The 23,046-nt window shown below is 40.7% G+C and overlaps 1 protein-coding gene and 1 long non-coding RNA gene across 3 annotated transcripts in view; one reads left to right on the forward strand and one right to left on the reverse strand.

Moving 5' to 3' along the window:
• Positions 1 to 3,198: 3,198 nt before the first annotated feature.
• hgfac (HGF activator) overlaps positions 3,199 to 23,046 on the reverse strand; it is a 48,130-nt gene continuing 28,282 nt past the window's right edge. The window contains exons 7-12 of one of the 2 annotated variants that reach the window (XM_008115928.3): positions 19,194 to 19,279; positions 16,234 to 16,492; positions 10,633 to 10,772; positions 9,902 to 10,042; positions 7,306 to 7,454; positions 3,199 to 3,479 (exon numbers count right to left, since the gene is read on the reverse strand). In XM_008115928.3, the coding sequence (XP_008114135.2) occupies positions 3,297 to 3,479; positions 7,306 to 7,454; positions 9,902 to 10,042; positions 10,633 to 10,772; positions 16,234 to 16,492; positions 19,194 to 19,279 (958 nt within the window). In that variant the 3' untranslated portion in view covers positions 3,199 to 3,296. The remainder of the gene's footprint in view (positions 3,480 to 7,305; positions 7,455 to 9,901; positions 10,043 to 10,632; positions 10,773 to 16,233; positions 16,493 to 19,193; positions 19,280 to 23,046) is intronic. The other variant, XM_008115929.3, reaches the window with a different exon arrangement.
• LOC103279664 (uncharacterized) overlaps positions 14,950 to 23,046 on the forward strand; it is an 87,619-nt gene continuing 79,522 nt past the window's right edge. The window contains exon 1 of the long non-coding RNA XR_010006549.1: positions 14,950 to 15,022. This is a non-coding gene — a long non-coding RNA (uncharacterized LOC103279664). The remainder of the gene's footprint in view (positions 15,023 to 23,046) is intronic.

Raw genomic sequence — 23,046 nt, forward strand, 5'->3', positions numbered from 1 at the left:
CTTGAAGAGAATTGCCTGTCAAAGTGACAGGATCCCCAAGAGCTATCAAGAATAAACAGATCAGTGCGAAATACATAGTTGCAATTCACAATGCATATCTGTGTTAAGGTAAAGGTAAAGGTTTCCCCTGATGTTAAGCCAGTTGTGTCTGACTCTGGGGGCTGGTGCTCATCTCCATTTCTAAGCCGAAGAGCTTAGGTCCTAGGTCATGTGGCCGGCATTGACTGCATGGAGCGCTGTTACCTTCCCGCCGGAGCGGTACCTATTGATCTACTCACATTTGCATGTTTTCGAACAGCTAGGTTGGCAGGAGCTGGGGCTAACAGCGGGCGCTCATTCCACTCCCGGGATTTGAACCTGGGACCTTTCGATCTGCAAGTTCAGCAGCTCAGCACTTTAACACACTCTGCCACCACCTATCTGTGTTAGGCTTATGCAATCCTGGTAAACCTTGGCCCATTTCGTGTCCCAGCTTTCAGTGGGGGTCCCGATCCAGTTTTTGGGAGCCTCCCAAGATAGAGAGGGCAGATATTTTCACTCTGGGGGGGCTGAAAGATTAGTTTTCTATAGCCCCATTATGGGGGGGGGGGCTTCTCAGGTTTCCCTTCCTGTCATTTTAGGCATTTAACCTGTTTACTCTAGAGGAGTGGCACTCAGCTGCAGGCAGGCATGCATTTTAAGGAGGCTTCTTACCTGCTTATATGCTCTAGAGGAGAGGCGCTTGGATGCAGGCAGCCACACACGTTTTCTGGGCCTGCATGCTACACACGGACTCTCCAAGGCAAGGAGGCAAGTTCTGTTTCTTACTCTAGATGAAGTGCTTAGCTGCAGGCAGGCGCGTGCACTTTCTGGACTTACATACCAAACACGAACTCTTTCAAAAGCAAGGAGGCTGCTCACGAAAAGCAGGCAAGGAGCCGGGATCAGCTCCGCTTGCTTTTGTGTTGAGCTGATTTTCGTACTGGGAGGAGACTTCCCGTTATGTGTTCCCGAAGGTAACAAAAGTAATAAAAGAATGAATGTAACTAAAATGGATCTGTGCACAACTCTAATGCGGTTTTCTATGGGCAATGTCCCTGCATGTAGAACTCTGCTTCTACATTCCTCACCTGAATATGGACTTACGCATGGAACAAAAATGTGGAAGACATACAGTTGGAAGACAAAATGGATGCTCTCAAGGAAATCACATGCGAAAACGAAGCCATATTTTTTTAAAGTAAAGGCGAAAAGGCTCTCTGAGAAGACTCCCCCTTCTCATCAGTTACATCGTTACTGCGATAAGATGCACTTGTCTCCAGATAACAATTAATTTCAGCTAACAGTTAATAATAATAATAATAAAACTTTATTTATACCCCGCCACCATCTCCCCGTGGGGACTCGGGGCGGCTTACATGGGGCAGAGGCCCAAACAACATAAGGACAAAATATAAGCAACATAATACAATCACAATATAAAACAGATAAAACAGTAATGCAATATATCAATTAAAACAATAATACAGGATAAAAAATTACATTAAAAACACATAAAAGGTAAGTTATCAAACACTACTCCAATTCCAATCCACTTTGAAAATTCAGATACCTCATGATGTGAAATACTTATTACTTACAGTGAATAACACCAGTAAGGCATAATTGCATGAACATATTATAATCTCCAATAATAATCTCAAACATTGGACCATGGTAGCGCAGTGGTTAACACTACTAGCTGCAGAATTTCTACTGACCAGAGGGTTAGTGTGAAGGCACGCTGGGGGAAATGGCTGTCTATAGGTCTGGCTACCCAAGCGGTGTTCGGTTTACCCTTTAATTATACTTCAAACCCCAAAGTAAACACTCTTGCAGCTGGTTAAAGATAACCAAAAATATGTTTATTAAACACAAGAAATAGTCCTTTTACTGTATTAGAAATAATATGAGGTAAAATCGCTGAAATTATAAAGAAATAAAACTATATTGATAGAGAATGAAGACTATAAACACTATAAAGGATAAGCACACAAGCTATGAGGAAACTATAAGGTAAGGACTATAGGGTACGTACAAGGCTATGATAAGCACTATCTATAATGCTATGAGGTAAACTATGAGGTAAGTACAAGGCTATGATGAGCACTGTCTATAATGACTATGAGGTGAACTATAAGCTATGCTCTTGGTAAGTACTTATGTACTTGAAGTATGCTATCGAAGCTATAGGTAAATACTTGCTATGAAATAACTATAAGGTGATAAGCTATAAGGTAAGTACATATATGAGGTAAACTATCAGCTTTCCTATCTTTGAGGTAAATACCTAAACAATGACCTATGTGGTAAGTACCAGCTATGGTGAACTATCTATAATGACTATGAGGTGAACTATATATAAGGTAAGTACATAAGCTATGAGGTAAACTATCAACTTTGCTATCTTTGAGGTAAGTACCTAAACTATGACCTATGTGGTAAGTACGTGATTTATGTTGCCTATTTGAATTTGCCAGGTCAAAGAACCCAGACCAAATTATAAGACCTACCTCTAAGAGGTTTTTCTCTGGAATGCCAAATGGAGGGAAAAGGGCCTCTAGAGATTAGCTCCCAGGCTGAACCATCTCATCCAAACCTACAGGGGAGTTCCAAGCTCCACCCCCAAAATGAGAGCCAATGGAACAGTCCTCCCAAGAACAGCAACCAGGAAGCAAGAGAGGGAAAGCCAAGTAGGACAGCATAGTCAGCATTTGAAGCTGCAAGTCGGGGTGAGCTCCCGGCTGTCAGCCTAGCTTCTGCCTACCTAGCAGTTTGAAAGCATGTAATGTGATTAGATCAATAGGTACCGCCTCGGCAGGGAGGTAAAAGGGTGCCCCATGCAGACATAACAGCAACAGTGAGAGAAAGTCTATGGACAACAGGCTCCTCGGCATAGAAAAACGGAACAAGAGCACCTCCCCGTGGCTGGAGTTGAGCATCGCCTTCACCTCTGTCTTTGCATCGTATATTGTTTGTTCACTGTGTAAAAGGGCATTGAATGTTTGCCTTATATATGTAAACTGTATTCCGCTCCCCTATGGGGAGATAAAGCAGAGTTATTTATATATTAAGTGTATTATTAACATGGCAGGTCCTAAACATAGAATCCTGACACAGGATGAACATTGGCATCAGGTAAACACATCAAATGTGAAATTAACAGCAAGACATAGATGATATTTTTAAAGAGCATGTTGCTTTTTAATAAGAACTTTTAGCATTATAAACAGTGATTGTTGACATTACTTTATAGTGTTAGCAAAACATAAAATCAGTCAAGAGCTACTTGTCTTCCTTAGAGCAGGGCTTATCTTCTCATTTATCCAGTCCACATAATTGGTGACTTTTGTATAAACCCCAGGCTTTCCAGCTTTGCCACAGCCATCACCCCAACTAATAATACCATACAGGTAAGAAATTCCATCCTTTGCACAAGCAAGTGGTCCTCCAGAATCTCCCTGTTCCAAAAATATAGAAACAATGTGAAATTTAGCAGCAATTATTGTATTTGAGATTTTCAATAAAATTGTGAAAAAATTGCTTGGTTACATATATCCTGCACATAAGGGATTTTGCAGGGTGGAAATTCAGCCATCTTCCACTAGGTGGAGACTTCCCACTTAAAGGTATCTTGTCAATAAAATAAATTTTCGCAGTGGGGTTTGATTTTTTATTAAATTTACAAAAAAATACAATTAAATCCCCCAATTAGAAATTAAAAGACAAAATAATACACATGCTAAAATAGCCAGAACAATACTAAAACAATGCCCAAGACAATTAAATATACAATTGACATCTCTCCATCCTCCACGCAAGGCAAGGCTGCCTGTATTTTCATTTTTTACATTCCATCTAAATATTCACCTCCAGGTTTGCCTTTCATGGTAATCTAGATTGATTTTACTGTATTTCAACAAACTCCGAGTTATAAACATCTGACTTACAAACAATTCACATTTACAAACAGGGGTGAGACAACAGGAAGTGAGAGAAATCTACTCCTAGAATGGGAAATTCACTCCTGGAAGAATTATCATGGGGAAAAGGTGTCTCAATTCAAGCTTTATCCAATCCTTGTTTCCACAACAAGCCAAATCTTTCAAAATCCAATTCTCACAGGGATAGAAAGTGAAATGAAATCTTTTGAAGAGGAACACAGACAGTAAAATAAACACCACAGAGGTGTTAACCCTTCCCTATGCTATCCAATGCCAAGAAATATATATATATATTTCATCAATCTGTTATCAAAAATTATACACCCAAATTATGAATTATGACATTTTATATGACGCTATATGTCCCCATTGGGGATTTTTGCCTTTTCTGCAAAAAGAACTAAGAGGTGGTGATTTCAAAAATGTTGTAAGCTCAAGAGTTCATTTATAAACAAAGTAATCAAATTTAGCACATAAATAAAAAACTGGAAAAAAACTTGCCTGAAAATAAAGAGGTTCCTAATCTTAGACTTCCACCTACCCATCCTCTTAATCAATCCCATTGGCAAGCCTCAATAATAACAACAACAACAACAACAACAACAACAACTTTATTTTTGTACCCCACCTCCATCTTCCCCAAGGGACTTGGAGCGGCTTACATATGGCACAAGGTGCCTAAAACAAAGCATAAAATAAACACACAGTACCATACAAAATAAAACCACGAACTTGTATAGCGCCAATTTGAACTCAGAACAGTGCCCAATAACCTATAGTGTCATCTCCTTCAGCTGCCTTAGCAGCTGTTTCCATTCCAGATGAATGCCCCCAAACTCCTCTGTAGGTAAGCCCAATGCAAATCTGAATACTGCCATGAATTGGGTGAGTGGTGCAAAATGGTAGTAGTAGTAGTAGTAGTAATAATAACAACAACAACTTTATTTCTAGATCGCCCTCTCTCCCCAGAGGACTCAGCGTGGTTAACATACATACATATAAACAGTATGTATTCAGTGCCACAACTGCTTCACTAATATCAAAAGTATAAAATGACAATGACATACGGTACTAATTATAATAAAAATTCCAAATTAGAAAAAACAAATTTAAACGTGACACTCAGTAAAAACATTATTGCACAGAGCGAATGTATACCTAGACCAATTTAAATGACCAAGTTGCTGAGAATATTCAGTATTTCTTGTAGTTTCACTTAAACCATAGCTGCTATGGGGTGGCAGTTATATCCTCCTTCTCTCTGTAGGAGGATAGATGTAGGTGCATAGATGTGCCTTTAGCTGTTTCTTAAAGGAGAGGAGGGTGACGGCCATTTTTTTAGGTAGTGAATTCCAGAGGCGGGGGGGGGGATCACGGAGATGACCCGCTCTCTCGTTCCCACCAGCTGCGCTTGTGATGGGGGTGGGACTGAGAGAAGAGCCTCCTCTGCTGACTGAAGTGCCCGAGATGGTCTATACAGGGAGATGTGATTTGACAAATAGTCTGGGCCTGAGCAGTAAGGCTGTGTCTGGTCCCATGCAATCCAAAAACTTAACAGTTCTGACATGGCATGATTCCCTCTTTTTTTGTCTTGCCACTTGCACAAATGCATCACAGCCCTCATGTTCCCTTTTCGCATACTTGATCCTTATAGTGAATTATCAGGGCAAGTCTGAATCTGGAGCTCTGCCACCTGGCCAATTATATCACTGTGATCGAGGTGACCCCTCTCAGGACTTTGTAAAAGATAATTCAAAAATCAAGGCTCTATGTCCTATATTTCATATATTTATAGCAGAAGGTAACTGAGAAATTTTACTGGAGTTTACTGTGATTTACTAAAATCCAGGGACAAAGGGTGTTTGACCTTTTAGCTTGAGGCAAGAGATAACAATTCTCCTAATCCTTTCCTGAACCAGTGACTCACAAACAAAAGGACTCCCTTTTTGTTTAGAGTTGAGGCATATATCCAGGCAAAAGGGTTAGCAAAGGAAAAAAGCCAATTTTAAACCACACGCTTTACAATATTGCCCTTATTTCTCAAAATTTTGAAATGTATTTTTCGGCTTCTCTGTATCACCTTTGACACACATTTTCATTATTGTTTCTTATTGCCAATGTTATTTCCTTGTGCAATGTATTTCCCTCCATGTATGTATATATCAAATTGAAGCAAAGTGACCTCGCTGTGAACTCTGGCCAAACATGCCTCGACCTGGGTCACTAGCTTGCCCCAAGCTCATGCTAATAGAACTGTCTCAAACCAATGCCATCTTCCTCTCCTTGGATTCTGAATATCATTATCTACAGTGCACAATGGATTTCCCCAGACCTCGGAGGACATTAATGTCAGGCCACCTGGGAGAAAACCCTTTGGACGTTTTGAAAACTATTCATCTTAAAAAGACTCATCTTCCTGGAAGGCAGAGGCGAGGCTTGACAAAGCCACCCTTTTCCTCGGACCTTGAGTCACAGATATAATCCCATCACGGATCCTGTTTCCACAAGAGATACAAACCAGCAGGGGTCAGACTCCCATTCATGGAACTGGCCAAATCAATCAATGGATCCACAAGCATTGTTGAGTCACCTATAATCTTGTGTACTTTTTTTCTATACTGTTGCCACACCTCCACCCCCCCATTGGACAGCGAGGGAGTGAGGTCACAGATGGGGCTCATGCCCTCATTGGAGGAGGCTCCTAGTGGCTCCCCCTCTGCTCTAACGTCAGAGCCAATCAACACAGAGCTGGCCGGTGGGCAGGAGGCAGGAAGTTCAAAACTAGAACTGTATAAAAGTGCATGCTTTGCTATGTTATGGATCTCAGTCTATTTTTGGCGAACTATCGTAGGCTGGTATCACTTTCAGCTGAAACTAAATAAAATTCTTCGGTGGCTTCTGCTTCAACCTGGTGAGTTATATTCTGGAAATTATTGGCTTCTATTCTCACCAGGTGCAACCCACAGCTTGGATCTCACTCTTCAATGCTGCTCTAAATTGCTCTATAACATCACCAGAGATCCTGGCTAGTTAGTTATCACCCCCAGGTCTTGCTGGATGAAAGAGAGTTGGGGGGGGGGGGTGATCCTACAGACTCAGCCTCCAGTATGGATGTTGACGCTACCCTCATCCCCTTCCAAAGAGATGATAGCTTAGCCCTGCCTATAACAAGGTGATTATATGTCAACTTTAGCCCTTGAAGGGGGTGCAGTGGTTTCTGCTCCCCATTCCCAGAGGAGAAGTGAGGGTGACTGTCACTGGCCTCCTCTTGGTTGCTGCCTGGTCTTCTCACCCCCCTCCCCACCACCACCTATGGTGCTGGCTCCCACTGTCCCTCAGTTACCTGGCAGGCATCTGTTTTGCCCTCAAGGAAACCAGCACAGAACATATTTTCACTAATATCAGCTCCATAAACTTCATAATTTTGACACTTGTAATCGGGGATTATTTGGACAGAGGTTTCTTGAAGTACATGAGAGTAGCTAGATGAATCTGTTGAAACAAAACATGTAATAAAAAAAAATCAGTTTGGTTATAACAGGATTGATTTACCTGACAACCAAAGAGTATAATATGAAAAGCCCAGCCTGTCCACTTTTCTAAAAACGTGGTTGTCCCACTGTGCTTTTGATTAATCAGTTCCCCAGTTAATTTTGGCCCCAGCTTTGACCCAAGATCTATTCCCTGCACTTTCCTATACTATGTTTACTATATCAGGCTAGTGGTTGTTTGGTCAATGGTTGGTTTATACTGTGTTATGATGTCGTTTGTTTTGTATTGCTTTATGATGTTTTACAAATTTTATTGTGCTATTTTTAACTATGCGGATTGGGCTTGTCCCCATGTAAGCCGCCCCGAGTCCCTTTGGGGAGATGTAAGTGGGATTTTAAAATAAAGTTGTTATTATTATTATTATTTGAAACACAACAAGGTGAGTCCACAGCAGACACTGCTGGCTGTTAAATTGGATCACACGTCGGACACTTCCCAAGTGTCTAGGACTATGTGATGTATCGGTGAATAATGCGAGCAGATCCCAGTAAGGTGGCCTTCTGCAGCTGGCAGATGGTAATTTTGTCAGCACCAATTGTGTTTAAGTGCAGGCCAAGGCCTTTAGGCACTGCACCCAGTGTGCCGCTCACCATTGGGACCACCTTGACTGGCTTGTGCCAGAGTCTTTGTAGTTCGATCTTTAAATCCTCATATCGTGTCAACTTTTCCAGTTGTTTCTCCTCAATCCTGCCGTCACCTGGGATTGCGACATCGACAATCCATACTTTGTCTTTTACCACAATCGTGAAGTCTGGAGTATTGTGCTCCAAAACCCTGTCTGTCTGAATTCGGAAGTCCCAGAGTAGCTTGACATGCTCATTCTCTGTAACCTTTTTCCGGCTTGTGATCCCACCAGTTCTTTGTCGCAGGCAGATGGCATTTGTGGCACAAGTTCCAATGAATCATTTGAGCAACGGTGTTATGCCTCTGCTTGTAGTCTGTGCGATCTTCTTGCAACAGCTGAAGACATGATCTATTGTTTCATCTGCTTCCTTGTTGAGCCTACATTTGGGATCTGTTGTCGACTTTTCAATTTTGGCTTTAATGGCATTGGTTCTAATGGCTTGTTCTTGGGCTGCCAGAATCAGGCCCTCCGTCTCCTTTTTCAAAGTTCCATTTGTGAGCCACAGCCATGTTTTTTCTTTGTCAATTTGACTCTCAATTTTTCCTAGGAACTGTCCGTGGAGAGCCTTCTTTTGCCAATTTTCTCTTCTGCTCTGGGTTGTGTTTTTACGGTATTTACTCTTTGTGATAATAATAATAATAATAATAATAATAATAATAATAATAATAATAATAATAATAATAATAATAATCCCTTTCACACAGCCATTTAATCCAGATCAGAATGTGGATTTAAGTGGATTTAACCTACACAGGCAACACACAAAAGGGGTAAAAGTTGTCAGATCTCTAAAATCACATACTGATATGGATTAAGTGCCTCCCTCAAAACTCATGAGTTTATTTTGCTTTTGGGCTTACCTCCTGGCAAACAGTGTGAAAAGACATGTATGCCTTAATGGGTCTCTAGCTAAGACTTTCAGTTGAATTTGAGATCACAACCAACTAATGCTTTTGCCTTATTAGACATTTTACTTACTAGCCACTTTATCTCATTCCTTTCTTTGTTCTTTACTGGATTTCCTTTTTATATTTGCTATGCCTATTTGTATTTTTGTCTCATATATTCCAATAAGTTACTTGTGGTATCCAAAACAAAACAAATAATTAAAAAGTCACACTGAATGTCTGTTATACACTGTTTGGCACTCCTCTTTTTAAAAATCATACAACATTTTTAGTCTCAATCATCCCAAGTGAAAGCAGCATAAAAAGAAGTGGTTTTACTCTGTAGATGATTACATTGGAAGTCCTGGAATTGAATCAGGGACCAGATGGCTTGTCTTGAACTTGTTCTAGGACAGTGGTTCTCAACCTGGGGTCCCCAGATGTTTTTGTCCTACAATTACTAGAAATTCCAGCCAGTTTACCAGCTGCTAGGAGTTCTGGGAGCTGAAGGCCAAAAACATCTAGGGATCCCAGGTTGAGAACCATTGTTCTAGGAACTGCAGTATCTATAGCTTGACAACTGCAAAGACGGCAGTTTTTTTTCCTCCAACTGTCCCAGCAGGAATGTGCATGCATTGATCAGTGGAGAGCTTTGAGTGTGTGCATTAAAGGGTTACTGTAGATGTGCCCCGAGAAGTGATAGACATATTACCTCTCCCTTAGCAGGAGATACAATGGAGATTTAAGATATTAATCAGCAATATAAAGACACAATAGCTCATTATGATTGCTCGAATGTCCAGTTAGACTATATGTTTATGTCTCTCATTAGTTTCACAATAACAAATATAACAAAAAAACATTGTCTAACTTACTTTCATGCAAGTGTCCCCATCCAGCAATTTGACATTTATAATGATCTGGGAATGACATTCCTTTTTCCGGGAGGCAGATCGGTTGGACAAATTGGGACTTAACTGCACAACGCTGTTTGGACTTCTTTAGTTTAATTAAAGCTGAGAGATTGAGAGACAGAGACAGAAAGACAGCTATATCAGGACTGGGGAAATTCCAGTGGCAAATCATACAAACCCTTGGACCCTTCTTTTGTGAGTACTGATGTCATAAATACTTTTTAAACATTAACATTTCTTTTATTCCATTCACAATGAGACAGGGTATATCAGACTCTTTACAGAGAAATAAGTAGACTTGCAGACTCTATAGAACTACATTGGTTACATAAACAAAGGGGATATTACGTTGTACTAAACACTGACACAAATATACACTTTCATCTATCATGCGTACATTGCCATCCCTTCTTCCTTATCTTGGAGAAGAGAAACAAACTTATGACAGATTGCTTTCCCTGCAAATCTGCCATTCTGCGATACACCATCTTCTCCATCTCCTAGAGCAGTGATGGCGAATCTATGACACACATGTCAGCACTGACACATCTAGCCATTTTTGCTGACACACGGTGGTCACCTCTTGGGTTGTTAAGTGTTTTCTGGCCAAATTTGGTGCCAGAAAGGTGCTGTAGTGTAAAGTCCATAACCGACAATTCCCAGTTTGAATAAGAAATAAGAAAAATGCTCACCAATATCATTTTCAGTTGGCTTGTACACTGTGTAGTCAGGATGCATGATATATCTCTCCACATCAAATTCTTGAGTGACATCTGTTGTTTTATTTAAAAAATGTTGTCCCAAAACAACTCGAATGGTTGATTTCAGTGGGCTGAGAAAAAAGAAAAGCAACATTCTCTTATCTTCTCATTAATACTTAACTAGTAGTCAGCAACAGCTAGGAATTCTATGCTACTGTGTATGTATACATGTGTACAATTCCTCCAGCTGGGTGAGCAAACTAGTGTAGGAGGGACAGAGCATACTTGCTTGACTTTATAACCTCCCCAAATACAGTAGAGTCTCATTTATCCAAGCTAAACGGGCCGGCAGAAGCTTGGATAAGCGAATATCTTGGATAATAAGGAAGGATTAAGGAAAAGCCTATTAAACATCAAATTAGGTTATGGTTTTACAAATTAAGCACCAAAACATCATGTTTTACAACAAATTTGACAGAAAAAGCAGTTCAATATGCAGTAATGTTATGTTGTAATTACTGTATTTACGAATTTAGCACCAAAATATCACGATATCTTGAACACATTGACTACAAAAATGGCTTGGACAATCCAGAAACTTGGATAAGCGAGGCTTGGATAAGTGAGACTCTACTGTACTTTACCAGCAGACACAAAACACCCTCTGCAAAGTCAGCTTAGTGGTGTAATGCTAGAAAAAACGTTGACCATTTCCACTACCTAGGCAGCCACCTCGCCACAAAAGTTCCACAAAATGCCAAAATATACCATCTGAGCTCTGCAAGTGCAGCATTTTGTCAAATGATGCAGAGTGTGTTCGAGGACTGCGACATTTGTAAGGATGCCAAGATGCTTATTCTTCAAACTCTATTGTATGTCTGTGAAATATAGACTACCTACAAAGGGGAATCTGTTGGGAATCTATGAACGGTTAGACTCAAAAATAACCCTCTCTTGGGGTGATTCCACCAAAATATAGCAAAGTGCCAGAAGTATATTTCACAAGCAGCAGAAACTTACGTGTGGTGAGTTGGGATAAGCTTCTGTTGCTCAGGATGGCATAGGATTGCAGAGCCAAAAATATAATTTCAAAAGTATTTATTGAAGTAAAAGAAATGCATTCTGGATAGGAAAATTCTTGGAGCTAACTAACTTTCCAAATCTCATGTTATTAGGAAGGCAAAAGGTAAAGATATCAAAAAAAATTATATGCATGCAGCTACATCTTGCCTGGAGAATGCCAAGATGCGTCCTCACAGAAGGAGACAAAAGGAAGAAGGGAAGAGAAAATGGAGGCCAACCATATGGTCGTAGCCTAGGCCCAATCAAAATGGCAATAGAGAGGAAGTTACAGCATACCTCAAAGAGGACCATTATATCTTAGGGACCGCCTCATTCCTTTTTTCCATCAGTGGTCACCTCGATCCTCCCAGGAAAATCTCCTATATGTACCCGGCCCTAGGGAGGTACACCTGGAAGCTACAAGGCGTAGAGCCTTTTCGATCTATGCTCCAATTCTGTGGAACTCAATGCCTCCATATGTTAGAGCAATGTCAGAGATGCGACCTTTTGTAAAAGCACTCAAGACTTGGCTGTTTGGTTGTGCATTTAAGTAAATCAGATCTAATTTGCCAAATAGTCACTGTTGAATGTTTTTAGGCTGAATGTTTTTTGTGTTGAATGTTTTTTATATTGTGGAATGATATTTTAAATTGTAAGTTGCTCGGAGCACTCTGGTGGAGAGGGACTAATTAAGAAATAAAGTGAAGTGAAGTGAAGTGAAGTGAAGTGAAGATCGGGGAAGAGATAGTAGCAACCAGAAAGAGAGGAGTAGAGACAGAAAGCTCCTTCTAGGAAGGCATCCATAGGAATAGAGTAAGGAATCCCTCATTCTAATCTTGCTTTCTTAGTCTAGCTACTCATTGGGGATTGGAGACTTGTGGAGTCCAGGATGACACCCAACACTCTCGACTTCTGGAAAGATTCCATCAGAGTTGCCATTGACAAATCCTGCAAATCTCTTGGGAAGACAAACTGACAAACATCAGTGTTCTAAGAAAAGCAAAGACCACCAGCACTGAAGTGATGATTCTCTGCCATCAGCTTCGCTGGACTGGCTACTTTGGCCAAACGTCTGATCACCTCCTTCCAAAGTAGTTACTTTATTCTCAACTTAAGAATGGAAAACAGAATGTCGATGGACAGCAAAAGAGATTTAAAGATGGGCCTAAAGCTAATCTTAAAAAATCGGGTATAACTGGGAAGCCCTGGTCTCCAAGCACTCTATTGGAGATCAGCTGTTATCAACAGTGCTATGGATTTTGAAGAGGCATGAATAGAGGGTGTAAGGGAGAAATATGCCAAGAGGAAAGCACACCAAGCAAACCCTTGTTATGACCACTTTCTGTCTGGAAATCTATGTCCTCATTATGAAAGACTATGGTGATCCAGAATAGGCCTTTACAGTCACTTATGGACCCATTGCAAAGATCCATCCTTGGAAGACAATCGAACTTGGCCACAATGGTCACCTATGATGATGACTAAGGAAGTTGAGCAAACAGGCTACATATTTGCCCAGCCTGCTTGGCATTCCTCTTGTCCATGGAAGGAGAAGAACCTCTTCCTCAACAGTGGGGAAGGGGGCAACTGTGATGGAACCAGGATCCTGTTCTTGGGTGTTCTGTCATATGCTGGGCCTATAACTGTTGTCTTTTTGTATAGGACGTATACTTTAAGCCCAGCGGGAAGCCAGGGTGCCTAAAGAGAGATTGTTGAGGATTTCCCTGAAAAATATGGCCTTTTGAGTCTTTAATGAAATAACAAAGTCTTTACTGATGAACAAATAATGAATCTTCAAGGAGTCAAATAACAATTCAAGGTTTCCTTAATAAACTGTTGGCCCTTTCAGTCTTGTCCCCAGGGGACAGGCAATTGGCTTTGGATAACCTCTCCCAGGCTGTCTAATATCTGGGCTTAGCTGATGTGGGACCCACTACCGACTCCAAATGCGTCTGGGTATCGAGTGGACCTACCAGCCAAGGCTTGCAGATGTTTCAGCTGGGATTCCGTGGATCTGTGATGCTGTTCTCTCTTTCAGTCTTTAGAAACTTAGGGCTGTTTCCCTCAGCAGCTGAGAGGCTGTAAGCTCTCAGTCAGAGCTTTTGGGACTTTCCCCTGGAATTTCTGTTTCCTCAAATGTTCTATATTCCCGGATGTTCTATATCCCCGGATGTTCTTTATCCCTGGATGTTCTTGGGATATGAAGCTTTTCTATGGGACGAGCTGGTCTACATCCTATAGCTTAGCTTCCTTAAGAGAGACTGACTTAAAAATGCCTCCTTCCCTCCCAGAGCCCTGAACAAGGGGCGGAACCAAACTGATGATGACAGGCGGCCTGTCCTATGATTGCAAACATTTGCAGCAAGAAAATAAAGTCAGAGCTTCTGGTACAGCCGTACCAACACATTGGGACTCCCTGAAAACCTTGTGGACCACCAAACGTGCCACCAAACAAACTACAAAGACAAGTATCCACTGTTATTGTAATGCAGATTTTTTTTGAATATCATTAAACCTATATTTATTATGTTTAGATAAATTGGTCAGTGTAAGAAGCCATGTAATAAAAACTGAGAAAATACTGGAATTTGGTAAGTGACATACCAGGTTGTGAACATCCCACTCTCATCACCCACAGGAGAACACAAAACATCAGAGACATCTTGATTAATTCAGATTTAGATTCCAAACAATACATTACGAAATCCAACTTGATAGGTAATTTCGCTTGTCACAATTGCTCCCTATGTCCACAATTCATACGAGCAAAGTTCTTTTAAGAATCACCACACTACATTTTAATATAAAATGAACCATTTTGTTACTTGCTTCACTTGGGGGGTAATTTATGCCATTATGTGTCCCTGCTCACTAATGTACATAGGCCAAATGGGCAAGGAAGCCAAACTCTGCATTATATAAAAGCAAGATCAGGAAACATTCTATTGATTCGATTTTCTATAAGCATTTTGAAGATTTAAATCACTTTCCTAAATCACTCCGGGTCCAGATTTTAGAAGTCGTCACACCTTCCAAGTGCTCTGAGTTCCAGAGGAAGCTCCTACAATGTGAATCGTTTTGGATTTTCACGCTCCAAACAGAACATCCGAAAGGGTTGAACAATACTAACTCTAATGATTGTTTCTTGTAAAAATTGGAAGTACTCCTTTAAATGTGATTCATGAGTAACAGCAATTACATTACTTTGCAACCACCTGACCAATGTGCTTCCCATATTAACAGTGAGTTTACTCAGCTTCATACGCGCATTGGAATAAAACTGCTTGTAGAGTATGAATGTTAAGAAATAGATCTTTCTGTGAGTATAATTTTTACATTATCTTTACTATGTATCTTGTATGTGTCATGCAACTATGTGTATTTTAAATAACCTTTAGCCGCTATATATGTTCCCTATAAGATCCATATAAAAAAAAACTCAGAAAAACAACACAGATAATAGTTTTAATTCCACCTGATACAGACTCTCTTGAGTTGAAACCGGTTGTGGTTTTGGAGTCTACCATTCATAGTAAAGAAATAAGAACAATTATATAAGAAGAGGAGTCAATTTGTGTATTTGGAGCTTACTATTTCCCAGTTAAGAACAATTATTGTCTACCAAAAGAGAAGTCAATTAATCTTTTGAGAGAAAAATATTCTTTTACTGTGAATGTAACAGTCCTTTGTTTTACTGTATAGCAATGTTTTTTGTTTTTGTATTCATATTGATACATTGAACTAAATACAGTAGAGTCTCACTTATCCAACATAAACGGGCCGGCAGAATGTTGGATAAGCGAATATGTTGGATAATAAGGAGGGATTAAGGAAAAGCCTATTAAACATCAAATGAGGTTATGATTTTACAAATTAAGCACCAAAATATCGTGTTAGACAACAAATTTGGCAGAAAAAGTAGTTCAATACGCAGTAATGCTATGTAGTAATTACTGTACAGTATTTATGAATTTAGCACCAAAATATCATGATGTATTGAAAACATTGACTACAAAAATGCGTTGGATAATCCAGAATGTTGGATAAGCAAGTGTTGGATAAGTGAGACCCTACTGTATAGGTTTAATGACATTCAAAAAAATCTGAATTACTATAATAGTGGATAATTGTCTTTGTAGTTTGAGGCAACCCATTTTCTTTTATGATGCCAACAAGCTCCCAAACTTTTTTTTCTCAGAAAAGGGTGCTCAGGAAAAACTGGAGGGGTCAAGGCCTGCAAAAAACAAAACAAACCCCCCCAAAACCCAGGCTTGGAGACAGTACACTATGCCAACTTCTGCTCTACAATCAGGATGGGGATGTGGTGCAAATGAAAAACAGCGCATGGCATTTTCCTTTTATTAGCCCATCAGATTTTGTATTTTAAAAATCTAGTCTACTTTTGTAAGAGAACAGTGGCAAGGAGTACTTTTGCATAATTTCGTTCAGTGCTCCATCTTTCCTAAGCGACAAAAACAAAATCTTGAGGCACCCCAAGTTGATTTCATACAGTACCAAACATGGCTTTACCTACTAGCGAAACAATGTGCAGATGTCAGCACCCAGCAAGAACGAATAAGGCTTCCAGCGCAGAACTCTTGGCCAATATATATAGCAGCCAGCCATGGATGGGAGCCTGGCAGAGCAGAAGAACCGCCTACAATCCTAGGTCTTAGGAAACTTCGCTTCTTATGTCTCTTTCCACATGAATTCCTGACAACAGCAAACTCCTCTAATATTTCTGGTGATGGTGGTGGTGCTGGTGCTGGTGGCCGTCTTCCCCACCTCTCTAGATGAGAAAGAGAAATTTACTCTCTGGTCTACCATATTTCCCCTCCTTACTTGCTGCATGTTTACTCTGTTTACTTTAAATTGCATAGAACATTACTGCAAAATGAAGAGCTCTTTTCTGATTGTGGCATCATCAGGGGACAGATCATGGCTTAGATCCTGGATTGGGAGACATATCACAATTGGATAGCAATGTTATTTCTTTTGTCGAACTCCCCCCTTTCCTTTGCTGCAGCCCCCATTTTCCCTAGAATCATAGAATCGTAGAGTTGGAAGAAACCTCACGGGCCATCCAGTCCAACCCCATGCAAGAAGCAGGAAAATCTCATTCAAAGCACCCCCGACAGATGGCCATCCAGCCTCTGCTTGAAGCCATTGTTCCGCGTCCTAGTCTCCAGGGCAGCAGAAAACAAACTTGCTCCCTCCTCCCTATGACTTCCCCTCACATATTTGTATATGGCTATCATGTCTCTTCTCAGCCTTCTCTTCTGCAGGCTAAACATACCCAGCTCTTTAATTTGTTTGTTCTCCAGACCCTTGATCATTTTAGTTGCCCTCCTCTGGACGCTTTCCAACTTGTCAACATCTCCCTTCAATTGCGGTGCCCAGAATTGGACACAGTATTCAGGTGTGGCCTGACCAAGGCTACACCTAGCCATTTCCTTGTTGGTACAGAGTGACGGTGGTGGTCATAGGGGAATGTCAGAGAAGCTTTCAGCTACTTCTGCAGAAATGGACCTTCAGTAGTGGCCTAATCCCAATGGATCTCTGTACTCTGGGTGGTCCTACATGGATGATGTTTTTTCATTGTGTGTCCAACTATAGCAGTAGTTTTCAGCCTGTGGGTCCCCAGATTTTTTGGCCTTCAACTCTGAGAAATCTTAACAGCTGGTAAACTAGCTGAGAGTTGTAGGCCAAAACTCCTGGGGATTCACAGGTTGAGAACCACTGAACTACAGGAAGATGGATGGCCAGTTTTCTGCCTTGACCCATGAATTACACTGGCAAGTTTTTTGCAGCAGAGAAATTGGATGTGGCCTTCTGTTGACTAATGTAGTGACTTCTGTTGACTAATGTAGTGAGCTATTACAGCACAGGAAAAAATAACACAGTATATCATAGTTTCAGGCCAGTTTTCATTGTTTGTTCCATCTGGTGGCATTAAAGCACAGTGGACTGGTGGGAGCAATCTGTCCCAGGTGCAAACAAGGATATTTAAAAACAAACACTACATTCCTTTCTTCAAAGCCCCCCAGTGTGCCTACGATTGGCATTGCCATATGCCTTAGTGAGATCAACTACTACGGCTGTTGTTGGCTGTGAAATGGTCAGGAATGGCCTTGCCCATTTTTTTTTCGTGTCAGGAGCGACTTGAGAAATTGCAAGTCGCTTCTGGAGTGAGAGAATTGGCCGTCTTCAAGGACGTTGCCCAGGGGACGCCCGGATGTTTTTGATATTTTACCATCCTTGTGGGAAGCTTCTCTCATGTCCCCGCATGGAACTGGAGCTGATAGAGGGAGCTCATCCGCGCTCTCCCTGGGTGGGATTCGAACCTGGCAGCCTTCAGGTCAGCAACCCAACCTTCAAGTCACAAGGCTTTAACCCACTACGCTACCAGGGGCTCCGCTGAGCAAACCCATGAGAGGCTCTGAGCAAAGAAGGTGACGTGGCAGTGGCAATAATATGGACAAATGGCCTGGCCTGAGGAGGATCTGGCTCACATGGGCCTTTTAGCTACAGCCACAAGGAAACTCAAATAGACCTGTCAGCCATGCTCTAATCACTACTCCCATCATTATTGTTGGTCCACCACTGATTGTCCTGCCCCTGTGCATTGAACAAAGTTTATATACTCTAAACCAGGGGTTCTTAAGCTGGGGTCCCTAGATGCTTTTGGCCTTCAACTCCCAGAAATCCCAAGAGCTGGTAAAGTGGCTAGGATTTTTGGGAGTTGTAGGCCAAAAACATCTGGGAACCCAGGTTGAGAACCACTGCTCTAAACCATCAGAAAGCAAAGGTGTCACATCTCAGCCACTTATATGGGAGTATTTCGAATTTGAGAATTTTGGATAAGGAATGGTAAATCTGTATTATTTTCAACTTCTCACTGATCCAAGACTGAAGCCACATTACAAAGTCAAAACAGACACAAATATAAATAAAACATACAAGAAATTAGTATTACAATGTGAGCAATCATTGATGTTTAACAAAACATCTGTTAAAAATTAATAAGACAAAATTAGATAAAAGCCAGAGCAGTACATTATTTAAAATTCTTCTATTAACAACAGTTAGTTCGCCAAAGCCTGTATCCCTAAAATATTTGCCCAGGACACCAAAGCAGTGCCACCCCCTCCATAGAATTGCCACTTCCCTCTGAAGATTTTTTGGCCAGAGCAGACGGCGGAAAACTCAACTTTTATGTGATAAGACACAGTATAGAGGGCACCTTTGCTCCTATAAGGTGGCAATGCATGCAGTGAAGAAAATGTTTTTCTCTGCATGCATTGTGTCTGCAGATTCATGGCCAGCTGAACAACTCTTTCACTTCACATTGAGGGGCCAATTCTTCATAACCTCGTGTTTTTTTTAAACTTGTGCTTCTTCTTGACACTTGCTGACCCCCTTCCTTTCCTCCTGTTAATGCCAATAGGATAGTTTAAATTGAAATTCCACAGGCAAGAAGTATTACTTACCACATGATGTGATGTTGCAGTATTCCCAAGATACTGTGTTGTCTTTGATGAAATAACACCAAGGTTTCTCATCATCATCTAGATTTCTAAAGCAATGAAGATGACATAGCTTCTTAAAATAGACAAAAACTCATCGTTGTTACTAAAATACTTATCTTATTTGTCCTATGGTAAGCAGTGCACTGTTTGGGTTTTCTTCACTTTTAAACAACAGTATTGGCAAAAGTCTTTTTGTGGAAGACCTCTTCATTTTGTCTGTTTCTCAGTGTGTGTAAGAATCACAGAATCAGAGAGTTGGAAAGGGTCCCATAGGCCATTTGGTTCAACTCCCGGCCCAATGCAGAGCATCCCTTGTAGGTAGCTGTCCAGCCTTTTAAAAGGGATACCTAGAGAAGGAGACCCCACTAGCTCTCTAGACAAGGGGCCCCATTGTTAAATGGCTCTCACGGACAAGACGTTACTTTTAATATTCAGTCAAAATCAACCTTCCTGTGACTCAAATTCATTTGACCTGTTCTCACCTTCTGGGACAACAGAGAATAAGTTAGGACACTCATCTCTGTAACAGCTCTTTAGATATTTAAATAAGGGCAATAATATCATCCTTTAGACCAGTGGTTCCCAACCTTTTTTTGACCAAGGAGCACTTTGACAAGGGATCACTCTCCAACATTAGTATCAAAAGGGTTATGAATCAATTTTTGGTTAACTTTAGATTGGGTTTGGTTATCTGGGGGGCTGATTCAGAAAATTGCATTGGATAGACCACATTAGCTCTAGTTTCTGATACAGAACATATGCCACACAGTAGTCACCATCTGCTCACCCACAGAAAATGATATTTACAGTAATAATCTATAACTGATGTGGTTATCCAATGTAATTTTCTGAATCAGCACCCCAAATAACCCCAGGAACAGGCCTAAAAACGAATACACCAAGGCGCCTCTGCTTCCAGGCTCCACATGGAACGGCTCCGCTCAGTGGGAGGGAGGGAGGAGGAGAAGCAGCAGTCAGGAGGTTTGTTGTCAGGCATTTTGTGGGTAGTCAGCCTATCCCCTTCCGACATCCCCATTGCCTTGGCACTATAAGAGGGTTTCACAAGACCAGTCATTCTTGTTGCAACAGTGTGGTGAGGCTGCGGACCATATTTTAGTTCTGGAGGACCACTGGTGGTCCACGGACCACAGGTTGGGGACCATTGCTTTAGGCTTTTCTTCCACAGGTTTTTTTTTTTCGTGTCAGGAGCAACCGGAGTTGCTTCTGGAGTGAGAGAATTGGCCGTCTGCAAGGACGTAGCCCAGGGGATGCCCGGGTGTTTTGATGTTTTACCATCCTTGTGGGAGACTTCTCTCATGTCACTGCATGGAGCTGGAGCTGATAGAGGGAGCTCATCTGCGCTCTCCCTCGGTGGGATTCAAACCTGGCAGCCTTCAGGTCAGCAACCCAACCTTCAAGTCACAAGGCTTTTATCCCCTAGGCCACCGGAGGCATAGGTTGAACGTATGCCACTCTCTCAAACTTTCCTCAATGTTTTGTTTTCCAAACCTTAAATCATTCTTCTTGCACTTCTCTGAACCTACTTCTGAACCTGTCTTCTTACACAGTCAGTCAAAGAGAATTGAATGCCTTTGAAGGACCAACTTTCCCTTCCCAATATACAAAAGACTTCCAAATTAGAGTACATTTTGCTTTTCTTTCTTTCCTTTGGCTGTTTGAAGTTTATTAAACTGGGTTGTCACAGATGCCCCTTTAAATCTTCTCAAAACCCTGTAATGTCCAGCTGGGGCAGCTACTAATCAATTAAAAATTTCTGAGATGCCTTTCTCTTGTTTCCTTGGAAAAAAGCCCAGGAAGGCTATTTCTGGAGTCTTTGTAAAGTGCTTGTTAGTGATATTATTTATTACAGAAAAGACTGTATCCCAGAATTGAGATGCATTACTACAATGCCACCATAAATGTTGAAAGGAGTCTTTAATTTTAGAGTCTTGTCAACAAAGAGGGGAAAAGTTGGGTGTAAGCATGACAGGTGCACCATGGTAAAGTGCCATTTATGTAAAGTTTCTAATATATTTCTCCCTTTTTGCAGCAAGCACACTTTGAAAAGAGAACTTCCCCAGCATATGCTCCCATTTTTCCTTATCTAGGCAGATAACTCTGGGTTCTTCCACACAGCCATATAATCCAGAATATCAAGGCAGAAAATCCCACAATATCTGCTTTGAACAGGATTATCTGACTCCACACTGCTATATATACCAATTCAAAGCAGATAATGTGGGATTTTATTCAGCTGTGTGGAAGGAGCCTCAGGCCCCTTCTACGCTGCCATATAAAATCCAGATTATCTGCTTTGAACTAGATTATCTAGACTCATATAATCCAATTCAAAGCAGATAATGTGGATTATCTGTTTTGATAATCTGGGTTATATAGCAGTTTAGAAGGGGCCTCTGTCTCCCATGTCCTTCTGAGATCATCTAGGGGGCCCATATCAAAATAAACTAAGCTAATACTAAAGACTGGAGCCAAATTCCTTAGCCATTGTGACTAAAAACATTTCTATTTGACTATTGGATTATGACCTGTTGGGATCACAATTTAATGGGGATTATGCTCTGTTAGGATCATAACCTATTGAGTAGCAGAGTTTCAGAGGTGTTCCTTTAGTTATTGGGTTATGGAAGATCACTGGGCACATAAATATCTTGTTCCTATTTGACGCTCTCAGTAGACAAAGATTCAAGAAGACTTGTTAAAATGATTGTTTTATTCATAGCTTTAAATATACAGGTACATTTCTTGTCAGGTTAAATGTTTCAGTTTGTAACTTTAACTTGTAGTCTTTAACAGCCTCTTCAAAACTATATTGCTCTGTACAGCTCTCTTTCATAACAGTCTACTTCCAAGGGACTCATGCCTCAACTGTCTTCTAACTCCTAACACTGGCTTCTGCACTCAAACAGACTCAAGCCTCAACTGTCATTCTTCAACTGTCATCCTTTTAAAACTGAATTCTAATCAGTCACTGAACTAATCACATGGTCTGCCTCCCACTTCAAGTACATAGAGCGAAGAAAACTGCAAACCAAAGAACCCTATACTTCAGGAAAAAACCATATACTTCAGGAAATAAACCAACATATTATAAAAGCAAACAAAACATATAGAGGAGACTTGAGATGGTTGCTATTTCCAACAATTTCATTTGAATAGACTTCTACAAAGCCTGTTTTTAATACAGTAGAATCTCACTTATCCAAGCCTCGCTTATCCAAGTTTCTGGATCATCCAAGCCATTTTTGTAGTCAATGTTTTCAATATATCGTGATATTTTGGTGCTAAATTCGTAAATACAGTAATTACAACATAACATTACCGCGTATTGAACTGCTTTTTCTGTAAAAAATTGTTGTAAAACATGATGTTTGGGTGCTTAATTTGTAAAATCATAACCTAATTTGATGTTTAATAGGCTTTTCCTTAATCCCTCCTTATTATCCAAGATATTCACTTATCCAAGCTTCTGCCAGCCCGTTTAGCTTGGATAAGTGAGACTCTACTGTATGTGATTACTTGATTAAATTTCCAGCCCAATACCACATAATTCAATTTATATCTGAACCCTTAAGCTGATTCTTCCCCAGATCTCATGGAAGTGGTTGGCCATTGATATAAAAATTTCCCAATTTACGCAATCATACTCTAGAAAATATTTTTACACCGAATTGTTTTTGTTCTCCGAATGACAACATAATGGAATTTCTTTTGAAACACCAGGCAGTAGAGGATTCCATCTGAACAATCCTCCGCCACATAAAGCCCCATTTGTTTCTTTAAATGTTGTGATTTT

This window comes from Anolis carolinensis, chromosome 5 (assembly GCF_035594765.1).
Source record: "Anolis carolinensis isolate JA03-04 chromosome 5, rAnoCar3.1.pri, whole genome shotgun sequence".
Classification (NCBI taxonomy): Eukaryota; Metazoa; Chordata; class Lepidosauria; order Squamata; family Dactyloidae; genus Anolis; species Anolis carolinensis.